The sequence below is a fragment of the Xyrauchen texanus genome, chromosome 34, assembly GCF_025860055.1.
Source record: "Xyrauchen texanus isolate HMW12.3.18 chromosome 34, RBS_HiC_50CHRs, whole genome shotgun sequence".
Lineage (NCBI taxonomy): Eukaryota > Metazoa > Chordata > Actinopteri > Cypriniformes > Catostomidae > Xyrauchen > Xyrauchen texanus.
The window spans coordinates 29,094,255-29,120,409 of NC_068309.1; the positions used below are offsets into that span (position 1 = coordinate 29,094,255).

General features: G+C 40.3%; 1 protein-coding gene across 1 annotated transcript in view; it reads left to right on the forward strand.

Annotated features, from left to right (window-relative positions):
- Positions 1–885: 885 nt before the first annotated feature.
- The window catches only part of LOC127628164 (delta-sarcoglycan-like), a 318,609-nt gene continuing 293,339 nt past the window's right edge, over positions 886–26,155 (forward strand). Inside the window, exon 1 of the mRNA XM_052104887.1 lies at positions 886–1,250. Coding sequence (XP_051960847.1) covers positions 1,200–1,250 — 51 coding nt within the window. The 5' untranslated portion in view covers positions 886–1,199. The remainder of the gene's footprint in view (positions 1,251–26,155) is intronic.

Sequence of the window (26,155 nt, forward strand, 5' to 3'; positions counted from 1 at the left end):
ATAAAATCATTCTGATACAGGTCAGGAGCTTCAGTTAATGCTCACAACTACCATCAGAATGGGGAATAAATGTGATCCCAGAGATTTCAACTGTGGCATGACAGTCTCTAGAGTTTACGCAATGGTGTCAAAAACAAAACAAAAAAATCCAGTAAGCGGCAGTTCTGAGGACAGAAACATCTTGTTGATTAGAGAGGTCAATGGAGAATGGCCAGAGTGGTTCGAGCTGACAGAAAGGCTACAGTAACTCAGATTACCGCTCTGTACAATTGTAGTGAGCAAAATAGCATCTCAGAATGCACATGTCGAACCTTGAGGCGGATGGGCTGCAACAGCAGAAGACCACGTCAGGCACTTTATAGTACCAAAGTGTTCCTAATCAAGTGCTTAGTGAGAGTATATTAGACACACAATGCCAATTCTCAGAAGTGTGTGTGCTTAAATAATTCAAATTTTGCTTAGACTCAGGAAGAATTAGGGAACAGTATTTGTCAAGCCAGCAGATGTCTATTCCCTCTTTTATAATGTGTAACTCTCTCCTTTCATATTTTCACCTTTTCTCCTTTAACCTTAGCACTGCTCTCTGTTTATCGCTTTCTCTGCTTTTTAACCTATTCGTTGCAGCATCCTCTCTCTCTCTCTCTCTCTCTCTCTCTCTCTCTCTCTCTCTCTCTCTCTCTCTCTTCTTTGGATTTCGAATCATGATCCTCTCTGCTGCAAAGAAAACTCCACCTACCCAGAGCTGCTAATGTAGTCACTGACAGTGCAAGCTCTCTCCTCCTCTCTCTCTCTCTCTCTCTCTCTCTCTCTCTCTCTCACTCTCTCTCATACACATGCTCTCCACTCCGGTCCCACATAAATAAATAGCGACAGAACGATGTGGGGGAAGAGAGATGTTGCTCGTTGTGGAGAAATAACAATGTTGAGGCAACTCTCCTCTCTTTATCCTCATCGCATGCTTCCAGTCTGGAATTACAGGCGCATTCTCTCTGGATTTCATGCCAACTGAAGGATGTTCTGTTCTGACTGCGCTCCTGCCGTATCCACAGCAAGGACTACAGGACTTTTCTAACTGTTTCCAGCTACTGATCTAGACAGCCCATGGAGTCCAACCCTGTGGTGGATGGTCCACTCCACATTTGTGCTTGGCAATAGAGAGAGAGGCAAAGAGATAGAAACATTGGCAGCTGATCAGCTCCATGGTTTCTGACTTTACCGAGGCTGTGGTTTTTTTGGCATCTGACAAAGAGGTAGGACTTTAAGCACATTTGGGGTTTCTCTGGGAATTCTGTGTTTTATGTGCTGTTGACTACACTTTCTGTAGTTCAGTTTTGATTCTGCACATTTGTGATGTTGTATTTTGGGGTCAGATTGATTTTGAGACACATAAAGTGGGGTGCAAAGTCGGGTACATATTGAAAATCTGGAATTCAAAATCTTATTTAAACCTGGAAATAAACCGCAGTGTTTAAGATTTTGGAAAAATATATCAAAAGAAGAAACATTATGACACAACATTAAGTACTGTTTAAGATTATGCACTATTTCTAGGTCATAAGTAAATTTGTGCTATTGAGTTATTGACCATGTGAAATCCTTTGTATGAAAGGTCAGATTTCATTGTATCCATTAAAGCCCACAAGATGCCATTTGGAACATTCTTAAACCATGCTGGCATAACATGGATCATCCGGATTTCCACAAACTTGTAGAGTCCTTTGCCAGCTTGAATGCATGCTGTCATTAAAGCAAAAGGGGCACATTCACTGAAAAATTATGCAATTGTTACCTGAAAGAGCTATTTCTACCTGATGGTGTAACCTAATTTAGTCAGGTTTATTCAGTCATTTTAATCAATATTTTTGCCTCGACTCAAACCAGTTAATTTAAATGTTACCACTTGAAGCACATTTTTTGTGTGTGTAACAAACACCAATAGAAATTCTGAAATGTATGGCAATTTTTCAATTAAACTTTTGGTATGGTGATAATGTAATTTCTTGTGATTAGAAAAATGTAATATAGAAGCATTGTCTCAGTTTTCTCAGACTTAAGCACAGTGGGGTGTACATTTCATGTTAATTGGAACTGAGGTCTGTTTTTTATATTGTTAGTGTGGTTATCAAACACTTAATTATCCCGTAGCTATTTTGGAAAGAGAAAAAGACGCAGAGATAAAGGTCCTAAGTTCCATTAGAACAACTCTGCAATGGCTATATTGGGTTAAAGGCATTCAGCTTATCATTTAAGGAATAACTTGAGCTATATGTGTTGATTCGGACTTTGCAAGATCTCAATATTGTTCCACAGCTCTGGATGCAGGTGATATGTAATGGCAGCTGAGGTTGCTTCACTACTCTGAGCCAAGAGACTGAGTCTATACACACATTGTGAAAAACTGTTTTGTTTCTCTGCCAAAACATCTCTCTTCCAGGGCTTCACACAGAGACACTGGCACATGCCAAATATGGAGTGGCGTATATCCCACCCTAAATGCCTTGTTGGAATGGCATAGCCAGTCAGATCTTTGTCTTTGGGCGGCTGTCACTGTATCTCGATTTAATCTGCTGATTCGATCTGCTTTATTTGGCAAGAAGGGATTTTTTTTTTGCCACATTTGTGTCCACTTTCTCTAGTCTTCCAAGAAACACTGAATCCCAGAAAATGCCTTCAAAGATTTTCAATTGTCCAGCCAAATGTGGTTTATGATTTTTTTCACTCTTTGCTTTCTCTGAATGAGTATAGTTAAGCCTAATCCATTAGAGCACACTGTGGTTTCGGCGATAGTATATTGAAAGTTCTTCAGCTGAAATCAGTCTGTGTTTACTGAAATTTTGAAGTGCTGCCCACCAGGGGATAAAGCTGGAAGTGAAATTTTCACATCAGTGGGATCCGTATAAAACCCTGCTACAAAAACATCCATCAATCAGGGAGAAATTTGCAGGTAAATCTCTATATGTTTTGCAGTTATAGCACCTAATACTATATCAAAATCAATGTAACTTGCAAGTTTAAGTTAATAGAACTTTCAGATTTTGATTCTGTCCTACAGATGCATGCTTATTTCTCTTAACTTGTTACATTTTAATGTTTTAAAACTCATACATTTTAATGGCACTTAAATCTTTGACTGAACTTAGAATTACCATGCAAGTTCAACTTAAATACTTCAAGTACAGAAGACCTAATTAGGCAGTACTAGCTTGAACTAGTCGAATGCAAGCATGATGAATGCATGTGTGATGAGGAAAGGATGGGCAAGGAGGAGTTGGAAACCGGCTGATCACTCAACATAAACTTTAATGATAAAACATAAGGACACAGACACACATGCAATGCAGCTGAGTATAACTCTCTCTCCCAAACCGGGTCTCCAGCTGACCCTTATCTCGTTCTCCCTCTAATCAGCTGATTCAACACCGACCGTGCTCCATCATGCCCTGGCCACACCCTCCTCATCACAGCAGGCTAATTGGAAACACTATGCTTTCATTAGCATAGGAATTGCACATAGAGTTAAACAATATACTGTAGAACATTCTTAAATTGTACATGTCCTCATCCTAAACTCAGGCTCCACTATTCACTAAAATGGTAACCCCCAAAACTTTAACATAAAAGTAACCTACATTCTTCTTGAACAAAGACTAGTTTTCACATGCTATATTGGTCTAACGAACGAATAATGTGAAAGTTTATTCCATGCATCTTTGCAAGCCTCTTTTGTTGCTTGAAGAAGAGTTATTTTGTAATAGAGGTTGTGATCTAACACTTGCCATCTCTAGGAGGAGAAAAACTCCACAAATTAAATCAGAAAAGGAGAATATCATGAAAGAAAGAGCACAAAAGTGTCTGATTTTTAAACAACTCTAGCACAGCATGGCACAGTATGGTGGAATTGGACATTATCCCAAAACACAAGAAAACATTTCTGAAAGATGTTCTTTCTCTCCATCTGTTTTTTCTGGTTTACTGTAAAAAAATAAATAAAAAGCAGTCTTGCTATATAAAGTTTTGAATGGCCCATTAGACAAGACAACAAAGCACAGATGGAGATGTTGGGTCCTTGTTGACCCTTGTTGTTGGCTGTGGCATCAAGACCAATGCCATTTCTCGTATTTTTATTGTTATTATTTGAATTATTTTTTTCTTATTTGTATTATTATTTTTTTTGATTGAAGTCACTGTAGATCCTTTATTACTGTAGGCCGAAGAAAGAGATCATGATTCCATGATCAGTTCTCAGATCATTTGAGTCTCTTCTATGTCTTCTTTACTCTCCTTTTCCACCCTGCTGAACTCTTTCTCCCTGCTCACATCATTACACCATCTCCTTTTGCTCTTTTCTTGACTTTTTCAATGCTCAACCCTGAAAGAGTTGAGAAAAACTTCAGCTTTCCTCATCTCCCTCCTATTTACTAATTCTCTACCCATAACAAAATGTACAACTTGTTTAGAACAATTAATTATTGTTAGACGACAATTCATTATGTTGAGAATATTAACCTTAGTTTGGTTAAATGTGTAAAATCAATCAAGAAAAACTGTAGATAAAGTACATTTCCATTTTCACAAATGATCAGAGTCATGAACATGTGATACAGTACATGCACTACACAGTATAGTACATGACCTCTAAACTGCAGTAATGTAGTACTGATGCTCTGTAGGTAACCTATGTGACTGACTACAGTAAATTTTAGTTACTCCAGTTACTGTACCTACTTTTTCTCATCTGAATCTTTACATGAATCATAGATGTAACCGTAAAACAGCTGGACTTGTTGCCTGGCATTGTTGTACCATGAACAAGAACAGTCAACCAGAATACTATAGAGCAAATATCATCAGGGACAACTGTACTCCTGCCCCTTTATCTTCCTCTTCACTTTTGTCTCTGCCTTTTTTCTCTCTGCTTTCCAGCTCTTCAAACATTGTTAGAGTTCATTTTCCAAAGCACATGATCACCTGTGGCTATTTTTATTTTTCCTGAAATTTTTTTTTTTTTACTTAGTTCAGGCTTTGATACATTGAGTTAATTATTTTGAGTGCTTCTGCTTTCTGAATAAGAACAGGGTTAAACTTAAGCAAAATTAGGGCATTTTTGTTAAGAGTTTTTCAGAAAATATTAAACTGGAACATTTGTGCAAACAGGTGAATTGTTTTTATAGTTTGAAGTAAATGTGTCTCTTATTCATGAGTTAACCCTTTAAGCTCTGAAGGTGTTTTTAAAGATTTACTGTCACAGTTGCATGCACACAATAAAAGGCTTATATCTCTACAAAAACAACAACAACAAAAAAAACAAAAAACAAAGAGGGTCAATTGTTTGGTATAATTTGAAAGAAAACTTTCCAAAATGTTAATCTTATAGATTATAATCAATTATGAAACGTCTCGGTTACTGTCGTAACCTCCCTTCCCACGTTGTGTCGAATAGTGACACTAGGGGTCGCTCTTCGGAGCCCGATCCACCTTCAGATCTTTGAGAAAAGGGCCAATGAGAAATTGGCGAGTTGAATTTGCATGCCACTCCCCCCCCAAATATGGGTATAAAAGGGAGATCGGAATGCAGATTCAGTCAGGTTTTGACAGTAACCGAGACATTCCCCTTCTGTCCCTCTCTTGAACGTTGTAACGAATAGTGACACTAGGGGTCCCTATATGAAACACCACAAAGGCTGAATGGTCACGTGAACTGCCGATGCAGGTGTAGGCAAGCTACTATTAGTGTAAGAACAGATGCATTCAGGCTTCACGGAGGCTCCCAGATGCACCAAAATGTCGGGTGCTTCTCCATAGCCCTGAGGTGGAGGAAGGAGACGTGTCCAGTATGGGAGCAGGCCGCGCCAGCCAAATACGTCATATGGGCCCACCGGGCCACACATGGGAGAAGTGCGGTGGTAGGTCCGACCCTTTGTGGGGAGGAGTTTTCTAAAAGCACAGCAGCCGGGCAGAGGAGACTCTGCCAATGGAGCCTCCTCTGCGGGCAGAACTTGCAGGTTCACCACCTGATCCCTAAAAGGGGTCGTGGGAACCTTGGGCATACAGCCCGGTCGGGGTTTCAGGATCAAGTGAGAGTTATCCGGACCGAACTCAAGGCACTCTTTGCTGACAGAGAACGCATGCAGGTCCCCGACCCTCTTGATGGAAGTGAGCACGGTCAGGAGGGCGGTCTTCAGAGAGATGGCCTTCAGCTCGACTGACTCAAGGGGCTTGAAGGGAGATCTCCGTAGGGTTCCAGGGAGGCAAATATGTCTACCTGTGCCTGGCCAAATCGTCTCAAAATCAGCTGGACTGCCTGAGGGTGATGTCTCCACTCTCCCCTGTGCATAACCGAGCACCTGCTGTGACATTGAGGTGGCCCGGGAAGTGACATTGAGGTGGCCCTGGCTGACTCCAGAGGAGGAAGTGATGGGCGAGTTGCGACATGAGATGGGAGCAACACTCGCGGCATCCCGGGAAAGCATGGTGGTCAGCTCCGCATCGGCCTCAGACTGAGATGCACTGTATATTCAACAACAGAAGCTCTTGAAGAGACTAGGTGAATGGGAATGGCATTTTTTTCAGGTGGCTGTAATATGACCGCTTGGCTCAGAAGAAAAAGTCTGACTGAATCCGCATTCTGATCTCCGTTTTATACCCGTATGTCGGGGAGAGTGGCATGAAAATTCAACTCAAGTTCAAATTGTCCTTTTCTCAAAGATCTGAAGGTTGATTGGGCTCCCAAGAGCGACCCCTAGTGTCACTATTCGACACATCGTCGAAGTGAGTGACAAAAGGGGAACTATCAGCTTAAGAAACTGCTGAAAATAAAAACTTGACATTAATTTGACATTATATATCTCAGGATGTAGATAAGGTAGCTCCAAAAAATTGCTTGTTTTTTGTTCCCAAATATTTAATCATTAACCAAGTAAAATGTTGTGTTGATACAAAAAAGCAACCTTTCCATTCTGTGTCATTGGAGCCATCATTGAGTCTGTGTCATGTACTTGGTGCCATCTCCTGGTGGCCATATGTAATTAGAATGAACAATCCTTTCTGCCCATATTTGGAGGACTTCTACCTCAGTTTGCAGTGATCTGAGACCTTATACAATTAGTTTAGATGATGATGGACAATGTACTACATAATTTCTAGCTAGATAGCACATTATGTGTTGTTTGCAAATTGTGCTTTGTGCCCATTATCTAATGATCTATGCATCCGATTATGTTTTGTGTGGGGTTGTTTCAACAGGAATCCCCTCCTCAAATAATGATGTGTGATATTTTATATTCTGTTTATTTTCTATACTTATGTGAGTAAAACAAATTTGCTGGTTGTATTCTAGTCTTTGATAGCTGTCCAACAACAAATGATGCATGTCTATTTGATCAACTTAATGTTTTTACTGATCACAATAAAAAAATATTATATACACAATAATATGTGCAGTGCAAAACAATTAATAAATTATCAAGTGGAACACTTCTGATTTCAAAGCACTTGTTCAGTTTTGTTCATAATGCCTACATGCATAATAAAGTACAGCTTCTAAGCTTTAAAACGATACCGGTTTTCTGTTGATCAAGACTGTAGTTATTCATATATTTATAAATATTTCTCTGTGGGTTAAAGTTATGGTAAGGGAATTGGGATAGTTGAATCAGATACATTAGTTAGCTATAAAAAAAACTGTTATCATACTGCATACATACCCTAACACAAACCCCAACCCAAAACCTAACTCTATTAGTGGGGAAAATGCAAACTCAGAATCTTGTTCACCATTGTTTATGTGAACATGTTTACTTCCTGGTTTCCATAGGATCAGACACTGTGTCTCTGAGATTGATCATGCAACGTGCCACAGGACAAGGTGAACAGAACACATTTGAATTGATGCAGAAATGCCTGATGGGTAATGGTGATTGTTATCAGATTGGGGTCAATTTCAGGGCACAATAACATAACTGAAACAACATATCTATTTCCTGTGTGATAAAGTTGCTACGATACCCCATTCCAGTTAACTCAGTTTTGACAGTTTATTTGCCCATTGTCTTCGTACAACCTCATATCCCCTCAAAGCATCTAAATTCTTATACTACTATTTCCACTGCTTAACAACCACTTAAGGAGGTATTTTTCAATTGCCTAAAGGTCATTGTGAAGAACTAAATGTATTTATTAAACATGCACTTAGGGCTAAAGGACTCCAAATGTGGCAATGACTAGTTTGTCAGCATAGAGAGAGAAAATGTGTTGAAGGAATCAGTTTTGTTGGGGAATTTAATGAGCACATAGTGGTGTGTTGGCAGACTTTCTGGCCAGGGGACTGAAAAATCCCTTCATAGATTTGAATGGAATTAATTGACAGATAAAATGGAATTAGCTGCTTTGCTCACCTGCCTGTGATTTCACTGGTCTTAAGCCTGGATATGGATTGGCATGACAACTGAAAACATATTCGTTTATAAATCAAAATCTTCCAGCATTTATAGGATATATTGTAGAGCTTGTGTACAAAAACCATTTTGATGATAGTGTATTAAGCACAGAAAAATAAGAAACATAATTAAGAATGCTCCATAAATCCATCCCTAGATTTAAAAGAATTGTTCTCCCAAAAATGAAAATTCACTCATCATTTACTCAACCTCATGCCATGTTTAAACTAGTGTTCTGCAGAACATAAAAGATTTTTAGAAGAATATCTCAGCTCTTTTGGTCCATACAATGCAAGTAAATGGTGGAAAAAATGCTGAAGCTCCAAAAAGCACATAAAGGCAGTATAATCGTAATCCATATGACTCCAGTGTTTTAATCAAGGTCTAATGAAGCAATCCATTCAGTTTTGGGTGGGAACAGACCAAAATATAATTTACTATAAATCTTGACATCAGCAGTCTACTTGGCGATCATGATTTCAAGCTCGATTACACTACCTATAGCGCCATCTTGCGCTCTGTGCATGTATCAAGCACTAGGAAGTGTAATCAACCTTGAAATCATGATTGCGCCAAGAGAATGCAAGTTCTGAAATCTAATTTGTGATTACGTTCTGATTTTTCAGTCTGTTCCTCCACAATCATATGAAGATTTGTAGTTCAATGCATGAGTCATATGGACTACTTAAATGGTTCTTTTATTATGTTTTTAGGACCTTTGACAACTGGTCACCATTAACTGACATTGCATGGAAAAGTGCTGTGTGGACATTCTTTTAAAAAATATTTTTTATGTTCCACAGAAAATATAGAAGTATACAGGTTTGAAACTAGTTAATAATGACAGAATTTTCAATTTTGGGAATCAACTATTCCTCTTAGGACTCTCTAGCACACAGCACATCTGTGAAAGTACTTCTATAGTAATAATTAATTCTGTTTGGGTGGGAGGCCTATATATCAACACCAGACTCCAGAGAGACGGGAAATGGGAGGATTATTTTTGCACTCTAATTAGTCTACTACAAGCTCTGACTTAATTGGTGGCCCCAGTTTGCATTTGATGTTTTCAGAAAATAAAAATGTTAACAGGAGGTTGAAATGAAATTAATATGTAAAATCGAAACAATTCATCAACAGTCTTTTGAAGTGGTGCAGGAAAAGACGAAGCCACTAGCAGCCAGGGCCTGTGCACATGGATCAAGCATCATGAGGCAAGAATCCTGCTTGAATAAATATGTAATCTCAGCCTGCAGGACCAAAATGCATTTAAAATTAGGACACATTTGACTCTTAAGAAGAAGCTCAGAATTGTGCACAAAATTTGGTTGCTATGATTCGTCTATCACTTAGTTTCAACTGAACGCATATACAGGCACACACAGTTATGCAGGTGTGTGTTTGTGTGTGAGATTTTTCAGCAAAAACACAAGCTGTCTCTGATGCATTTAAACAGGTAGTCAAGCAGTCCAGAGATGATGCACTACAAAAACTTGGTAATCTTTTAAAATTTTCAGTCTCTCATTCAGGGTCAAGCCAGTAGCAAAATCCCTGGCCACTTCTAATGCTGGAATGAAAGCGAATCGGTTACCTAACGTAACCTCGGTTCTCTCTAGATGAGGGAACGAGTATTGCGTAAGCTAGCTTACGCTACGGGAAAGATTAATCTTTTCTGAGATATTGAAGCCAAAAAATTATCCTTAATTTTGTATCATTTGTCAACGCAGTGCAGCAACTGCAGACCTTGAGCGGGCTAGCTAGCGAGCTCATTGGTTGCTCTGCGGCAACTGCTGCAGCCTATAGACGAACTTGGGCGAACTCGCGTCCAATGATGCAGTCCGCGCGCTTACTGCATCAAAGCCCGCCAAAATGGCCGTGGCTAGAGTGCATATAAGCGTAGTTCGTAGGCTGGAACCCTGGTTTTCACTGAATGAAGCGAAGTCGCCGTAGCACGAGCGCGCCGTTACGCAATACTCGTTCCCTCATCTAGAGAGAACCGAGGTTACGTTAGGTAACCGATTCGTTCTCTTACGAGAGGTTCTCTCGTATTGCGTAAGCTAGCTTACGCTATGGGAACCCATTGTCAACGCCGTGCGCGCCAAGCATCCACTGCATGAGCCCCGGGGTGGGGGACCCGGGGAGCCCTTGTGAGTGGGGAAATAATATTTGGCTGGCAAGAGTGCGGGCCAGTGTGTGTGTAATACATAAGCACATAGTGGGAAGGGAGCGACAGAGCGGCGGTGCCGGTCTGTGTGGAATGAGTCCCATCAGTGCAGCTCACCAGGGGAGCTGTAGCGTATTAAACCGCTAGTAGTTTTGCCTGCAGGGCGGGCACTTCCAGATTGTAAAATCTGACAAATGTGGAGGGGAAGCCCAGCCCGCTGCCACACATATGTCGTGAATGGAAATCCCGCTGGACCATGCCCACGATGAGGCCATGCCTCTAGTGGAGTGAGCCCTAATGCCCAACGGGCATGGCAGGTCTTTTGACGCCGTATGCGGCAGCAATAGCGTCCACTATCCATCTAGACAGTGTCTGTTTCGAGGCGCGAGACCTTTGGTGCGCCCTCGAGCGAAACTAAAAGCTGCTCAGAGCGTCTGAAAGAGGCGGAGCGCGCAGTATACAATCTCAGTGCTCTGACTGGGCAAAGGAGATTGGCGTCGCGTTCAGCTATCGGATGCTGGCAGCGCTGATAGGAAATGACCTGTGCTCTGAAAGGAGTACCGATCACCTTGGGAACATAGCCGTGTCTAGGCTTTAAAATGACCTTGGAGTCACTTGGTCCGAACTCAAGACACGCAGCGCTGACAGACAGCGCGTGAAGGTCTCCCACACGTTTGACTGATGACAGGGCAGTCAGAAAACGGTTTTGAGTGAAAGGTATTTCAAATCCACGGATTGAAGCGGTTCGAAAGGGGGGGCTTTCATAGTTTCGAGAACTATAGAAAGATCCCAGATAGGAACCGATGGGGGGCGCAGGGGGTTCATCCTTCTAGCTCCCTTGAGGAAGCGGATGACCAGCTTGTTTTTCCCAGTGACTGGCCATGCAGGGGTTCGGCGAACGCCGCGACGGCCGCCACATACACTTTGAGCATGGATGGGGATCTGCCCTTATCCAGCAGCTCTGTGACGACACCCCACATGTCCGTGGGTCCAGGTCTCTGTCGGTGCACCATTTTGAAAACACAGACCATTTTGACGCATAGAGTCTTCTCGTGGAAGGGGCTCTAGCGTGTATGATGGTGTTTATTACCCTTTCTGGCAGAGCGACGGGTAGTCGTTGATCACCCACGCGTGCAGCCCAGCTCTGGGTGGGGATGCCAGATCGTGCCGCGAGCTTGAGAGAGGAGATCTGCTCTCACTGGGATGGGCCACGGCGCTGTCAGTGACAGCTGCGTAAGCTCCGGGAACCATGTCTGATTCTCCCAGCGCGGCGCTATGAGGAGCACCGAGTGACGCGTGTCCCTGATCCTCTGCATTACCTGTGGCAATAGCGAGACAGGAGGGAAGGCATAAAGCGGGCGGTTGGGCCAGTCCTGGGCCAGCGCATCCTCGCTTTTCGAGAAAAATATTGGGCAGTGAGAGTTCTCTTCTGATGCAAAGAGGTCTATCTCTGCTCTGCCAAATATGTGCCATAACTTCTGGACTGTTTGAGCGTGCAGGGACCATTCCCCTGGAGGAATATTGTCTCTGGACAGTCTGTCTGGGCCGTCGTTCAGGTGGCCTGGCACGTGCATCGCCCTCAGCGAGCGCAGGTGACATTGGGACCAACTCAGTATGCGTTTCGTCAGATGGAAGAGGTTCCTGGATCTGACACCGCCCTGACGGTTTAGGTAGGATACCACGGATCTGTTGTCCGAACGGACCAGGACGTGGTGACCCTGAATGACCGCGAGAAAGCGCACAAGCGCGTACTCGACCGCTATCATTTCCAGACAATTTATGTGAAGGAGCTTTTCCTGAACGGACCATAGGCCAAAAACCGGAGAGCCCTAGCAGACCGCGCCCCAACCCGTGTTGAACGCGTCTGTCGAGATGACTTTTCGGCGAGATACAGCTCCCATCGTCACTCCCCGCTGATACCATTCGGCCACTGTCCAGGGCTGCAGAGCTGAAATACAGGTCTGAGTCACCTTGATCGGCTGGCGGCCTGTGGCCCAAGCCCGGCGAGACGCGCGGGTGTTTAGCAGTAAATTTTGTGGCGCATGCGCAGTAAACCCAGCTGAAGTACTGCTGTGGCTGAGGCCATGTAACCTAGCACTCTCTGAAATTTTTTCAGAGGCGTGAGGCTGTTCATCTGAAAGGACGCGGCTAGTCGCTGAACACGGCGCACGCGCTGTGTAGCTAAGCGAGCCGTCATTGCCACGGAGTCTAGTTCTATTTCAAGGCAGGAAATTGCCTGACTGGGCTGTAGTGAGCTCTTGGTCCAATTGGCTGCAAGACCCAAACTGTTCAGATGGCTGAGGAGAACTGTTCTGTGAGCCAGCAGCTCCGTATGTGACTGTGCCATAATCAGCCAGTCATCCAAATAGTTCAGAATTCGCAAGCCCTGACTCCGCAGGGGTGCGAGCGCCGCATCCATGCACTTCGTGAAAGTACGGGGTGCTAAAGACAGGCCGAACGGAAGGACGGTGTATTGATAAACCTGGCCGCCGAGGCTAATCTCAAGAATGGCCTGTGACGGGGATTTATCTGAATCTGAAAGTAGGCATCTTTCAGATCGAGAGAGATAAACCAGTCCACCTGGCGCGTATGCGCGAGGAGTTTCCTGATTGTAAGCATTTTGAACGGTCTTTTTGCAAGCACCTTGTTCAAACCCTTGAGATCTAATATTGGTCTGAGGCCGCCGTCTTTCTTGGGAACAAGAAAATAACGGCTGTAAAACCCTGACTCGCTTAGCGAAGGCGGCACTTTCTCTATGGCCCTTTTGCACAGAAGGTTTGCTATTTCTGAACGAAGCATGCAGGCTGCTTCCGTGTTCACAATAGTTTCGAGCCGTGCTCTGAAGCGGGAGGGCGGCGATCGAACTGTAGCAAATAGCCCTGTTTTATTGTGCTTAACACCCATTTGGATATCCCTGGGATAGCTTCCCACGCTTTGAAGTGTAACGCTAGAGGGTGAATGGCCAAATCGCCCTGATTGCTGCACACAGTGCGTTGAACAGAATGTGTGAGCGCGCTTACTGTGCTTATGCATGACTGCTTGCAGGGACAGGCTGTTCTGTGAGTGACTTCCCGATTGAGGTGAATGGGGAAAGAGTCACATCTGTTAAGTGATGCGCGAGCATAGTCACGGGCACGGGACTTACATACAGAGAAGTGTTTGCTGGCCGTGTGACAGAGCGGGCAGAGAATGGGCGCGCGCACGTATTCATGAGCGCGTTTATTGACTAACACTCGAGCGGGCTGTGTCCGCTTTATGTGAGTGGGCTCTGATCGGGACACGGGAAGTGTAATGCTTGTGTGTAGAGGTGAACACTGGATTGTGGGCACATTTTCTACACATAAGGCTGGTCGTGTGACAGAGCGGCCAGAGAAGGGGCGCGCGCAAAGATTCGTGAGCGCGTTTATTGACTCTAACACTCGAGCGGGCTGTGTCCGCTTTATGTGAGTGGGCTCTGATAGGAACACGGGAAGTGTAATGCTTGTGTGTAGGGGTGAACACTGGATTGTGGGCACATTTTCTACACATAAGGCATGTTTGCTTTTTACAAGATTTCTTTGGGTCGCCGTGAAAATGGCGTTTGAGTGCAGGCAAGCGGGCAGTATCACCGGCTTGTTGGCTGCTGAATCCACTACTGTAGTAGCCTGAGAGAGGGGGACTGACAGGGGGCGAAGCTTTGACGGTGGTCTGGCCGCGGCGGGACTGAGCCATCGTTTTTTCAACAAGGCTAGGAGGACTTCGGTTGCTCAGGTTTCAGCGCAACCTTAGACCGAGGCCCGCGGGGGGGCGGCGGTCTGCGGCGGCTGTCTGAGCGCGATCGAGGGTGGCCGCCCTGTCTATAATACGAGAGAACCTCTCGTAAGAGAATCCCCGAAGTTTGCAAACGTATATTGTTTTCGAACAGTCAGACACCCACGATGATGATTTTGATGATGATTTTAAATAATATACTGTAGAAAATGGACAATTTGTTTACATTCTGATTTCATGAAACGGAAGTGCTAACATACTATATGCAGCAATAATATGTGCTAGTTACACTCTGTTAATGTAATTTCTGATGTCAAGGACACAACTGCAAAGATTGGTGTATTAAATAGTGTTAATGGGAAAAATACAGACAAAGAATGATGATGCACAGGGCCAGTTTGTGGGGCAGGTGTTTTTATTTCAATACCCATACACTCATGCAAATCTTTAATACTCAACAAATTTCTACAAAATTCTCAATTCACACAGAGACGACGGTCTTTAGCATTCACTATTATCAGTGTTTCCCAAAGGATTTTTTGAGACTGTGGTGGGTGGAGCACACTCTTGGGGGGTTCCAGGGGCATGCTCCCCTGTAAGACAATTGAGTAACATTTAAAGTTAAATGCATCAATCTGTAACAACTTTGTGCTCTTGTAAACAATTTTGTGCTCTAGTAGTAATTTAATCATAAACACATTGGTTGTATAGATATGAATTGTGATGACATGGCAAAAAAGTCACACCCACAAAGCATGGTAAACAAGATGGAGATTAATGCAGTTCATAAAATGGTCAAAACACAAAATCGATTAGAGCATATATTTGAACAATCGAAGAAATGAAGCAAAAGTGGTTACCTGTGTTGAACTTGCTCCTCAGATGCTGACTGGGAGTGAGAGATGCTTTGCAGAAGCAACAGCACAAAACACAAAGCTGTAGATATTTTATGTTGTCATGAGAAGTGTACAAATATTATCAGTTCATTATGAAACTGTGGCGAAGAAAATTCATGGGAAACACTTTTATTTCTACATTTATCACAAGAACTGGCAATAACAAAGAAAACAATGACACATTGCGCATTCTTAATGGTCTATAAAATAAATAACCATCCAAAATCAACACATTTTTACACAAAATTGAAAAAGACTGTTCTCTGAATAAATAAAATAATAAACCAACAACCATCCAAACTACAAAGTAGGCTTATGTTCAGATGCAACAATTAGGCTGAGTACGTTCTGTCTACTGAGGTGAAGAGAGCAGGATCATTCTCCTGCTTTTAAAATGGAAGTTAGATGAACAGTTGACTATTGTATTGAAATGACAATCAGTTGGCTTGCCTACAGTTAGCAGTAAATTTTGTGTCACAGAAGTATGAATCGATAATTTACTAGGCTATATCATAAAGCGTTCGCTAATCAGTATGAGCATGTAAACAGTGGACGAATCATATATTTGGACATTTTCTTGTGATGGGTGACAGGTTGGCTAACGTTTCTGATATCAAAATATGATTGATTATTAACAACGTAATGCATATTTGTTTGTTTCAGTTGCCTGACAAAGGAACTAGCCACCGGAGTTCACTCATTTTTATTACTGACGGCGTCACAATGCTATTTTACGCCAAAGTTAGTATGGCTGTATTGAGATGTTTAAATAGTGGTTTCATTTCACAACAGTGACAAACAATTCCAAAGCTTAGGGCAAACACTATCGTTACCAGGCTGCCACCAGTGAAGGCAGGTCAAGGAGACGGGGATGCTGCTCGGCAGGGTGCTCGATTTACGTGCATTAACTGTGGTGGCTGTGACAAGTTAAGTCGAAGAGGGAGGTGCAGGGGCTCATGCGGTCTTGCAGAATGAGAACGCAAATGCAGTTGTCGGGCATTACAACACACTTTTAATTGAGAATTGATGCCATAGGCCAAATTTAAAAACTAAAACATAAAATTAGAAAAAGAAATAGAAAAAAAGCTTGAGCACCACATGGGGTCTATCAGTGCACATGTGTGATGATAGGCATACCTTACTATGGGCAGATGTAAGAATGATTTTCACCGTGGAAGGCACAAGAGTGAAGCAGCATTTAAAACAAAAGAGTAAATGGGCACTTATAGAGTATTTTAGTAGATCTGATTCCTTTTGTAGACTAATAAAAAAAGGCATATTCTTGGGAAAAAAATTAACGCGAACGATTGTACAGATGTAGGTAATTTGCAACAGCTCTCTAATAATTGCACACCAGTGTGTTCATGTTGACTCATCTTGACTGACCGAATGCTGTAAATGGGAATTAGCTGTTGGCCTCAAAGTAGGTGGAGCTCTAGGTCACAGCTACCGATGATGTGGACCAATGGAGATGTTTAGCGAGCTGATAAGAAGTTTTGCTAAATGTTTGCCCAGGTGGAAATATCCAGACATGAGGTGTAGCAAGAGCTGTTTCAGGTGCCTGTATCGCAGCGCAATGTTTTTGGGTCATGTGTTTCTGCCGTTACCTGGTTTACATAATTGCTACAGTGAATGTAACAAAACAACTCAAGAGTTTATGCAAATAAACAATGCAATAAGCGGGCACATTTAATTCTTAGTGAACTACCACCTGAATGTTTTGTGCGAGTGTGCTTGTGCTTGCATATCTGCTAGAACATGAGTGACAAAGCAATTAATACTATTATTCCTGATCCATTCATATTAGATACAGATGTCGTATTGGTGCTGAGATACGGCTTGAATTCAAATGATGACTTTGTATAGATTGGTCTATTAAAATATGATGTCTGGCCAATAAAACCAGACAGTGAAAAATGACTTACACTTATTACCTGGCAATTATTATTGAGATTGAGCGGCCAATGAAGTGACCTGTTCTTTATATCCACCATTCACCAAACATTTTTGCTCCACACAATTTAGATAGTGAATTATTCAGGCGAAAAACATTTGACTTCTCAGTCCTCCAACGCTGAGAGCTTGTGAATTCATTTTTACTGTCAAAACTGTCACATTTGTCTATTAAAATGCCTCTACTTCCAGTGAAAAAAGCACTCTCATCCTCTGGTTATTTATTTCATTCTGTTATCTCACATGAAGCTGTCCTGCGGTTCCGTGCCAGAGAATGGAACCCCTGTCAACCTCCCCGCCTGTGTCACATAGATGCTTGTACTTTTCGGAAAGCATCACATGAAGAATCAACACCCGCTTTGAACAATGGAGACTGTTTGGGTGTAAACACGTTCATTATTTGATTGCTATCTTATGCGTTACGTTATCTGAATTCTCAACTATAAAAACTGTGGCACATGTGCCTCCGGATTGGCATTGACTTTACAATTACTCATAAATCTGATGCAGGCATGTACTGCTGCATGAACGAAATGGGGTGCTTCAGGGCGCAGCTTAAGTGTGATCCGCTATGACTGACACATGATGTAGAATGAGGGTTACCTCATTAAACTGGCAACATCTGCTTGCCTCAAACTCCATGATTTGCTTTAGAAGTAACAATGGTTTTTGTATGTTTCAGTCCTGTGTCCACACAAAACATTTATTAACTGTGAGCTGAGGAGGATATTTTTTAAATACACACACAAAAAAAAATCTGAGGTTATCTGTAATCATAGGTATGATAATGTAAGCAAATGGATTATGGATATTGTCTGTGTTAGTGATGGTCATATTTTTCTGTTGAATGGTTGGCTGCTGTGTCTAATGAGCTTTTGGAATTAGATTTATTCATTTAATTCTCCAGCATTGAATTTTTGAAGAGATTTGGCATCCAAATAATAGATTACACCTGTGAACTGCTGCTATTTTTGTTTTTGAAAACACTTCAAAACATTAAGAACATCTACACTATAAAAAAATACATTTCTTAAACAGTATTTTTATCTAAACACCCTTAAAAGAATATAAACAGACTTAGGAAGAAATATTTGCATAACATATTAGGTGACACTGTACAATAAGTTTGTATATGTTAGGATTACTTAACTACATTATTTAACATGAGCTAACAAGGATGTATATGTTAATATTAATTAACACTTTTTATTTTTTAATAAAAGCCGTTTTGAAAAGATGCTAGTTGTGAAAAGCGCCATACAAATAAAGATGACTTGATTATGAACGAACATTGAATTAACAATAGTATCTTTATAAATTAACATTAATAAAGATTAATAAATGCTGTAAAAAAACTATGGTTCATTGTTAGTGTAATGAACTAAGACCTGAAGTTGGGATAGAATCCATTTTGCAGAAGAGTTTAATGAACACATCCATATCAGCAATCACAAACCTAGTCGGTAATACAGGCTGAGGTTGGCAACAGGTAATCAATCCAGTAAGGCAAACAATACAAAAGGTTCAATCCAAGATCATAACAAGAGGCTGATCGCGATAATAACAGGTCAACTGGCAATAATTCACAATGTGAAGTGAGTGTGCATGGCTTATATACAAGACAGACAGGAAGTGACAAGGCAAGAACTGATGTGGCAGGAAACAGGAAGTGACAGAGTTCAGTATATACTCTGGTGGACGGGAGACCGCACAGATGTTACAGTTAGCTCATGATCCTGTACCTAATGCATTTATTACATTTACATTACATTCACATTTATGCATTTGGCAGACGCTTTTATCCAAAGCGACTTGCAGTGCAATTATTACAGGGACAATCCCCCCGGAACAACCTGGAGTTAAGTGCCTTGCTCAAGGACACAATGGTGGTGGCCGTGGGGTTAGAACCTGCGACCTTCTGATTAACAGCCCTGTGCTTTAGCCACTACGCCACCACCACATTAAAGCCAAATAAGCAGCTTACTATTGCATAACCAAAGAGTCAATTCTTACAACACAATCCCCCAAATCCTCAAAATGGAAACACAAATGGTTTTATATTTATGCAAATTTAATCCAAATTGATCTACTGTAACGGTCAGAGTATTTCAGCAAAGAGCAAAAACCTGTAGCAAATCAATTTCCAGTGCATCATCGATAAAAGTCTTGGACTTAGAGTCTAGATTTTAACATATATCTCAAAATAGGACTACGCAATGTTAAACTCAACACAGTTTGTTTATATGTTTTGGAAAGGTCAGAAATAAATGATCTTTTCACTTACATTTGTTACATTTGAGAGGTTTTTTTCCATCTTAAAAAATAAGTGGTAGTCAAATCTATAAATATACTGACAATATTGAAATGCACAATGGTAGTGTAGCAGATACACATTGGCTGCAAAATGGCTAATGTTGTTCCTTATTGCAGCTGGGCTGAGACAGAACCTGACAATTTCTTCATATTAGAACAGCACTCAATTAGACATCTACCTGTTGTTGATTCAACATTACCTTACTGAACCCAGAAATGCACAATAACATGAAATGGCCTTCAGCATGCATTTTCCTTGGGATTATGAAGAAGCTTTTTATTTGACTCATTAATTGATTTATTTTATTTGAAAAACTTTAACATCATCGTAATAGACCACAGTAAGACCTGGGATTTGCATTTTAATAAGTAAATAGACTCCATTACTAACATAGCAACCTAACATCTCTACGTCTTTCAGTAAAAATCCAGGCCTTGCCATTGGGAATTCCCTAACTTAACACATGAGCAAATTACATTTCTGTGAAAGCTAGAACATCGGCCTCCTGTCAACGTACAGACGTGTGGTCTTCTGTGTTTTCGTCCCTCTAGACATTACAGCACTCACTTCACAATGTCCTGCCCTAACACACAAACACATCTAGCCCACGATCTAGCCGTCTTCCCACGGAGACTTCTCAGCCTAATAGAATGTAGTCTTCTCACAGAGTGGCACACTCACAGAGCAACTACGCCGACAGTTTCATTTAAGCCCAGCCACGAGTTCTGCCAGTGGACATGAGGGCTGCTCTGACAGCAAACAGACAGCCCATTCACCCTTCATCAGACTCTCTGGTTCTCTAAATGTACAAAATCTCCACAGGAAACAGTCATTTCAGTCAGAAAGACCAATCAGGACTGTATTAGATACTGAACGTACATCATCATGTTGTCCAGAGATGAGGAAATATGTTGAGCAGAAAGCGCAAGTCTCTTTTTAGCCAATTTAAGGCTGTTTCGGGCTAGCTAGCAAGTTTTGTGCCGAACTTTCAGTAGCTCTGTCATTTGTTTTGTTCTTTTTTTGTGTGCTGTTACACATACCTGTATTCTCAACAAACAAATCCCCTGGGCTATATCGCTCTCTGCTTCTCCATAATGACACAACAAGAAAGGAGGAAAAGTGTGGAAATGCAGTTTTAAAGTACGCATCTTGAGTACCTTAAATGGATAGTTCACTCACATGGAAATGAAAATCTGTCATCATTTATTCACCCTAATACCTTTGAAATACCCTTACTATTCCAAACCCTTATGATTTTATTTCTTGTGTGGAACATATAAAAAATGATTTCAAAATTATCCTAAAGCCTGGCCACCATTCACTTTCACTGCATTGAAAAGGGCAGCTTGGACATACTACTAGAATTGCTTTTGTGTTCCTTGCTAGAAAAAAAGAAGAGTTTCTATCCCTTTAGAAGAGGCAGCCGGACTGCCCTTTGACACTTTATGGTGGGTATACAGTAGCTATTTGTGCACCCAATCAGGAAATATCTGCACATTGTACACTTGGGGGTAAAAGTTTGTGTTGAAAAGATATTTTAAGTTGTTTCTAGTCCAGAAAAATCTTTCAATTGGATTAAAAAGATTACACCATTTATACAGACTACTCACACTGTTATTTCATTGACAGAAGGTTGAATGTTTTGCTGCTGAAACCTGTCAGTGCTTACCAAAATTTAAATCACTGCTCCCAGGTTAAATACCCACAGGGTGGCACCAAAAGCAAGTGGCAGTTTTAGTTTTAGATGTTGAAATAGTCAACAGAAATGCATATTATAGTAACCCAAACCCCTAAACCCAACACTAAACCTTACCGTCAGTGGAGTAATCTCTGAATTGTGCTCACCATTCTTTATGTGAACACAACTACTTCCTGGTTTCAATGGGACCAGAACCCATGTCCCTGAAAGCCCTTTACCACCTAGATGGTTTGGGGGCGAGTTCCTAGGCTGGTGTAAATTCTCAAAGTAATTCACTTCGTTTCCACTGCAGAAAAAGCCATTCCAGGGCAGAAAAACTGGTTCTGCACTGGCCCCAAAAGCTTGCTGGTCTCTATGCATGAAATTATTATGTCAGGGGGCGAAGGGTGGGAAAATGTTTTGTCACCAGGCAGCGTTTTTCAAACAACATTTTGACTAGCTACGTCTATGGCAAAGAGTACTTCTTTACTCTATAACGACAATAAAAACCCACAAAAATGTCAGACATCAAAAGTGTTGAGAAACATGGAAGTAGTGAGCACTCTACCTGCGATATGGTCTTCTACAGAGATCCAAGATAATCGAGAGCGATTGCTAAGGGAAAAAAAAAGAGTCTACGATGAGATATGTCAAGAAATAATGCATGCCGGCTTCGATTGACCAAATCCTAAATAAATAGATAAAAACTTCTTAAAAGAGAGTACAGAGACCATAAGAAGGACCTAAAAAAGCGACAGTGGAGGGAGCAACGATGTCTTGGATATGACCAATCAGCTAATTAACTGGGGCATTGAATTCAATCAGTCCCGCTTGAGACAAACACAATTTTTACATTGTCACACTTTGTTAGTTTTCCTCTCTTCTCATCTTATTTTGTGCATTGTTTTGTTCAGTAAGGGGACTACTCACTTAGTTAGGAAGATTGTGAATATCTCTTAAGTAAACTGATTAAATTCTCAATTAAGAAGTGAATGTAATATTATATGCTTTAGCAAAAATCCAATATAACCATCTTCTACACCAGTGTATATAATGATTCCACTGTTACAGTATAAAGTACTTGTACTTGTAAGCCACATTAAAAAAGTTCATACAAAATAATGTAATTACGTCACCTGTTGTTGTCTCTGGCAATCTTGTTGAGCAATCTAATAATGCATTTCTCTGTATATTTATATATGTACACATGCCATGTTTGTCTGTGGGGAGGTAAGGTAGTCTTGTAAAACTACCACGTAGACACGTAACCCGTTACGTCACCATTCGGTTCTCAGTGTCAGTCGGTGGAAGTCAGTGGAAAAGCATGGGCAGTTTGCGATTGGCTCCAGATTACCCCGGCCATGAACCAGCCAAAGACAGGTTCGGCACGAGAACCATCACCATTTCGGTTGGAAAGGGCAAAGAGATAGTTCTTGCAATGTGCTATCAGAAGCACTACAGGAAAATGTGTACACGTATGAATTGATGCAAAAATGTCTAATATGGGATGGCACTTGTCTGTAATTCTGCAGAATGGGATTGATTTCAGGGTACATAAACATTTGGAAGTATGTTGATCATGTTGGTTTTCAACCCATTTTCCATAATCTGATGTATTTTCGAGTGAAACAGGATTTAACCTATCAAGGAAAAATGTAGGGTGAGTCTTGATTTCATCCATCTGGTATTAACTGAGCCATGAAAGTAGACGTTACATAATTGGAGTCAGGTGGTAGTAGGGGAGGGTTTGAACAGTCTACTCACACGTTCTGTGCTTACCAAAATTTTAACCACTGCTTCTAGTGATTGTCAAAGCTAGTTGCACAGCAAAATATAATACAGTCAACAGGAATGCATGTTATAGTAACCCTGCCCCTAACCCTAATCCCAAAATCTAAACCTTACTGTCAGTGGACTAAAAATGTAACATTAGAGGGTGTAAAATCTTTGTTCATGCTGGACACCTTTTTTTCAATTAGTTTGTTTACATTCACACCATTATGCTGACAACTAACAAAAAATCAGCTTATTCTAAGAATCTGACAACGCAAGGAAACCACGTTTACATTAAACCTGAAGTCATCAGGTTATTCTCTGCTTTTGATGTAACAATGCAAGTAAGCATGTGCACAACATAAGAATGTTGGCAAAGGTATTTACATGGAATGCGAGTGTAATTTGATATTGCGTATAAGCACATCTGCCAGGGTGCCATGACACCTACACTGTATTAGACATTTCTCATTTCACTAATTATGTAACAATGCAATGAATAGCTTTGAGCATATTCATAATTACCCTGGGTAGCCCAGACATATGAAATTCTCTTCTGAGCACCCTGTCTGAGGATTACTAATTCAGGCTGATACTGTCTTTCCTTTTCATTCCTTATTGATTTTAAATTCATGACTCCAAAATTAAGCAACGGATACCTTTGAGTCTAATAAGACAAGCCTGGCATGGTCCTGGAAAGAATGATTATGGCAAATAAAAGAGTATTTTCATGGGCTCGGTGAACAGCTGTAAGATCACCTTGGGAGGATAATTCTAGCAGGGAAAGGAAACCCATAAATGCTGTTCTGGGTTTAAAATTGAGTGGCTGCATAATAATTACACAGTCACTTTTAGATTCTAGTCAAAATTCCATAAAACCTTTGAACAATCAAGCTCAAGAATTGTATTATTATGAGATGACAGATGTTCATGTACTTATCTTTAAGTGTATTACAATTTTTTTGCAGTCATCTGCTTTGAGCAGGTTTGGGGAGTAATGGAATACATGTAACAGGATTACGTATTTAAAATACAAAATATAAGTAACTGTATTCCACTACAGTTACAATTTAAATCATTGGTTATTAGAATATAGTTACATTCAAAAAGTATTTTGATTACTGAAGAGATTACATTTTATTGTCATTTGTTTCGTTTAATATTTAGTCATTTCAGATGGAAAACATATATTCATATAAATTATGTGATCCAAAGTGCATTTGAACAGCGGTGAAACACTTTCTTATGATGTGTTATATTCATACGAGCAGACAGAGAAGTAAGTTTGAAGTAAGTTTGGAGCAGAAGAAATAGAAGTAAAATTTGTGTAAATTGTCAGATTTACGCTAAGCTAAAATGCTATTTCTAGTCATTTTACATGCACATGTTATCAGACACGATCATATTTTTTATTAAGAAAATGTATGTTGGATCATAATTTATTTATTCTCATAAGACCTTTGATATTAGGGCAAAAAGCGTATTGATAATAATTTTTTTATTGTTTTCCTGTAAAAACATCTAAAAATCCTTAAAACAAGATCAATTTGATTCAGAGAATGTATTTTTAACATGTGTATTTTGTCTTACTGTACTGACAGAGTTTTTATAGTCAAAACAAGTGAAAAAATCTACCAGTGCTGAAGAAGTAATCCAAAGTATTTAGAATACGTTACTGACCTTGAGTAATCTAACAGAATATATTACAAATGACATTTTACAGCATGTATTCTGTAATCTGTAGTGGAATACATTTCAAAAGTAACCCTCCCATCACTGGATGTGTTTAAGGATTGTATGAGCATGCACATCATTGCAGTACATGTGTACCGGAGGCTAAAGGGATTTTGGTATTATAAAGGCACAGGGAGGAGATTTAGAGTGTGACAGTAAACCACAAAGAGAGAGAAGTCAAGGAAATATTAAAGACTTTGATGTTGACAGCAGTCAATGTCTCATTTGATGCATACATTGTTCTAATCTCATGAAATTCATTTGAGTACATTATGCAGAGTGAAGACATTGTTTTAGAGTTTGGGTAAAATCCAAAGGTCTAAATTAGAGATGTATTCAAATTTTATCGAAAACCCTCCAAATGAATCATGTCCATATTGTTTTAGACCTTGTTGAGTGGGTTTGGATAAAATTCAGTGATAAAATACAGAGGACAATATCATATGAATTCACAAATCACAAAGAAAGAATGCAGGATATTTTTTTTCCAAAAAGAAATCTAAAATTTAAACCACAAATATCTTTACCCCATGCACTTTAAGATAGATAAACCACTATATGTCTAATCTATTAGCACACCAGTGAAAAGAAGAACATGGAAAACAACCACTAGTTAAAACGTAAAGGTAATTGAAATAGGAGGACATAAAGTTACAGCATACTTTAACTTTATAGTATGCTATGTATTTTATATGAATATGACAACAATGTATTAAGTTCAGCCTTTTTGGTTCAATAAATATATCTTCCCACACTTATTGACAAATCAATTTACTATTAAATATACTAACATGACTTTTCCATAAGTTTTCCAGTCATTTAGATTACCACACTAATAATTTGTAAAAACAATTTTGTAGAGACCACACTTATGAAGAACAATTCCTAGGCAATGAAATATTTTAGAGCGGAGCATAACAAAAATAAAAAATTATGTAAGTTCGCTATAGAAATTTCGATAACACTTTACATTAATGTTTCCTTTTTAACAAGTTTAACAAGTCATTTACAACTGCATTATAAATCATTTATATGCAGTTATAGCAACATGCATAAAAAGAGCAACAGTCATCCAATACTAATTTTAACTTATAAATGCTTAATTAATACACTTAATTAATTAAATATTTATACAAATATAAAGTGTCCTAATTTATGATTTATGTGACAATGTGTAACAACTTACCTTGTCGTAGTGACCTAAATTCTTCTGCAAATAAATGTTTTAGGTCTTCATGTTCATTCACAACATATATCATATAATAAAGCCTGATGAACATTAAACCATACTTAACTTTTACATTCAGGTTTCTAATGTCGTCAACTTCATAAATGCATATGTGTCAACATTTTCAGAGGTTACCAATGTTCAAATCAAATCGAATCAAATCACTTTATTGTCACACTACTGTGTACACAAGTGCAACAGTAGGTGAAAGTCCTGTGTGCTGTTCCGAA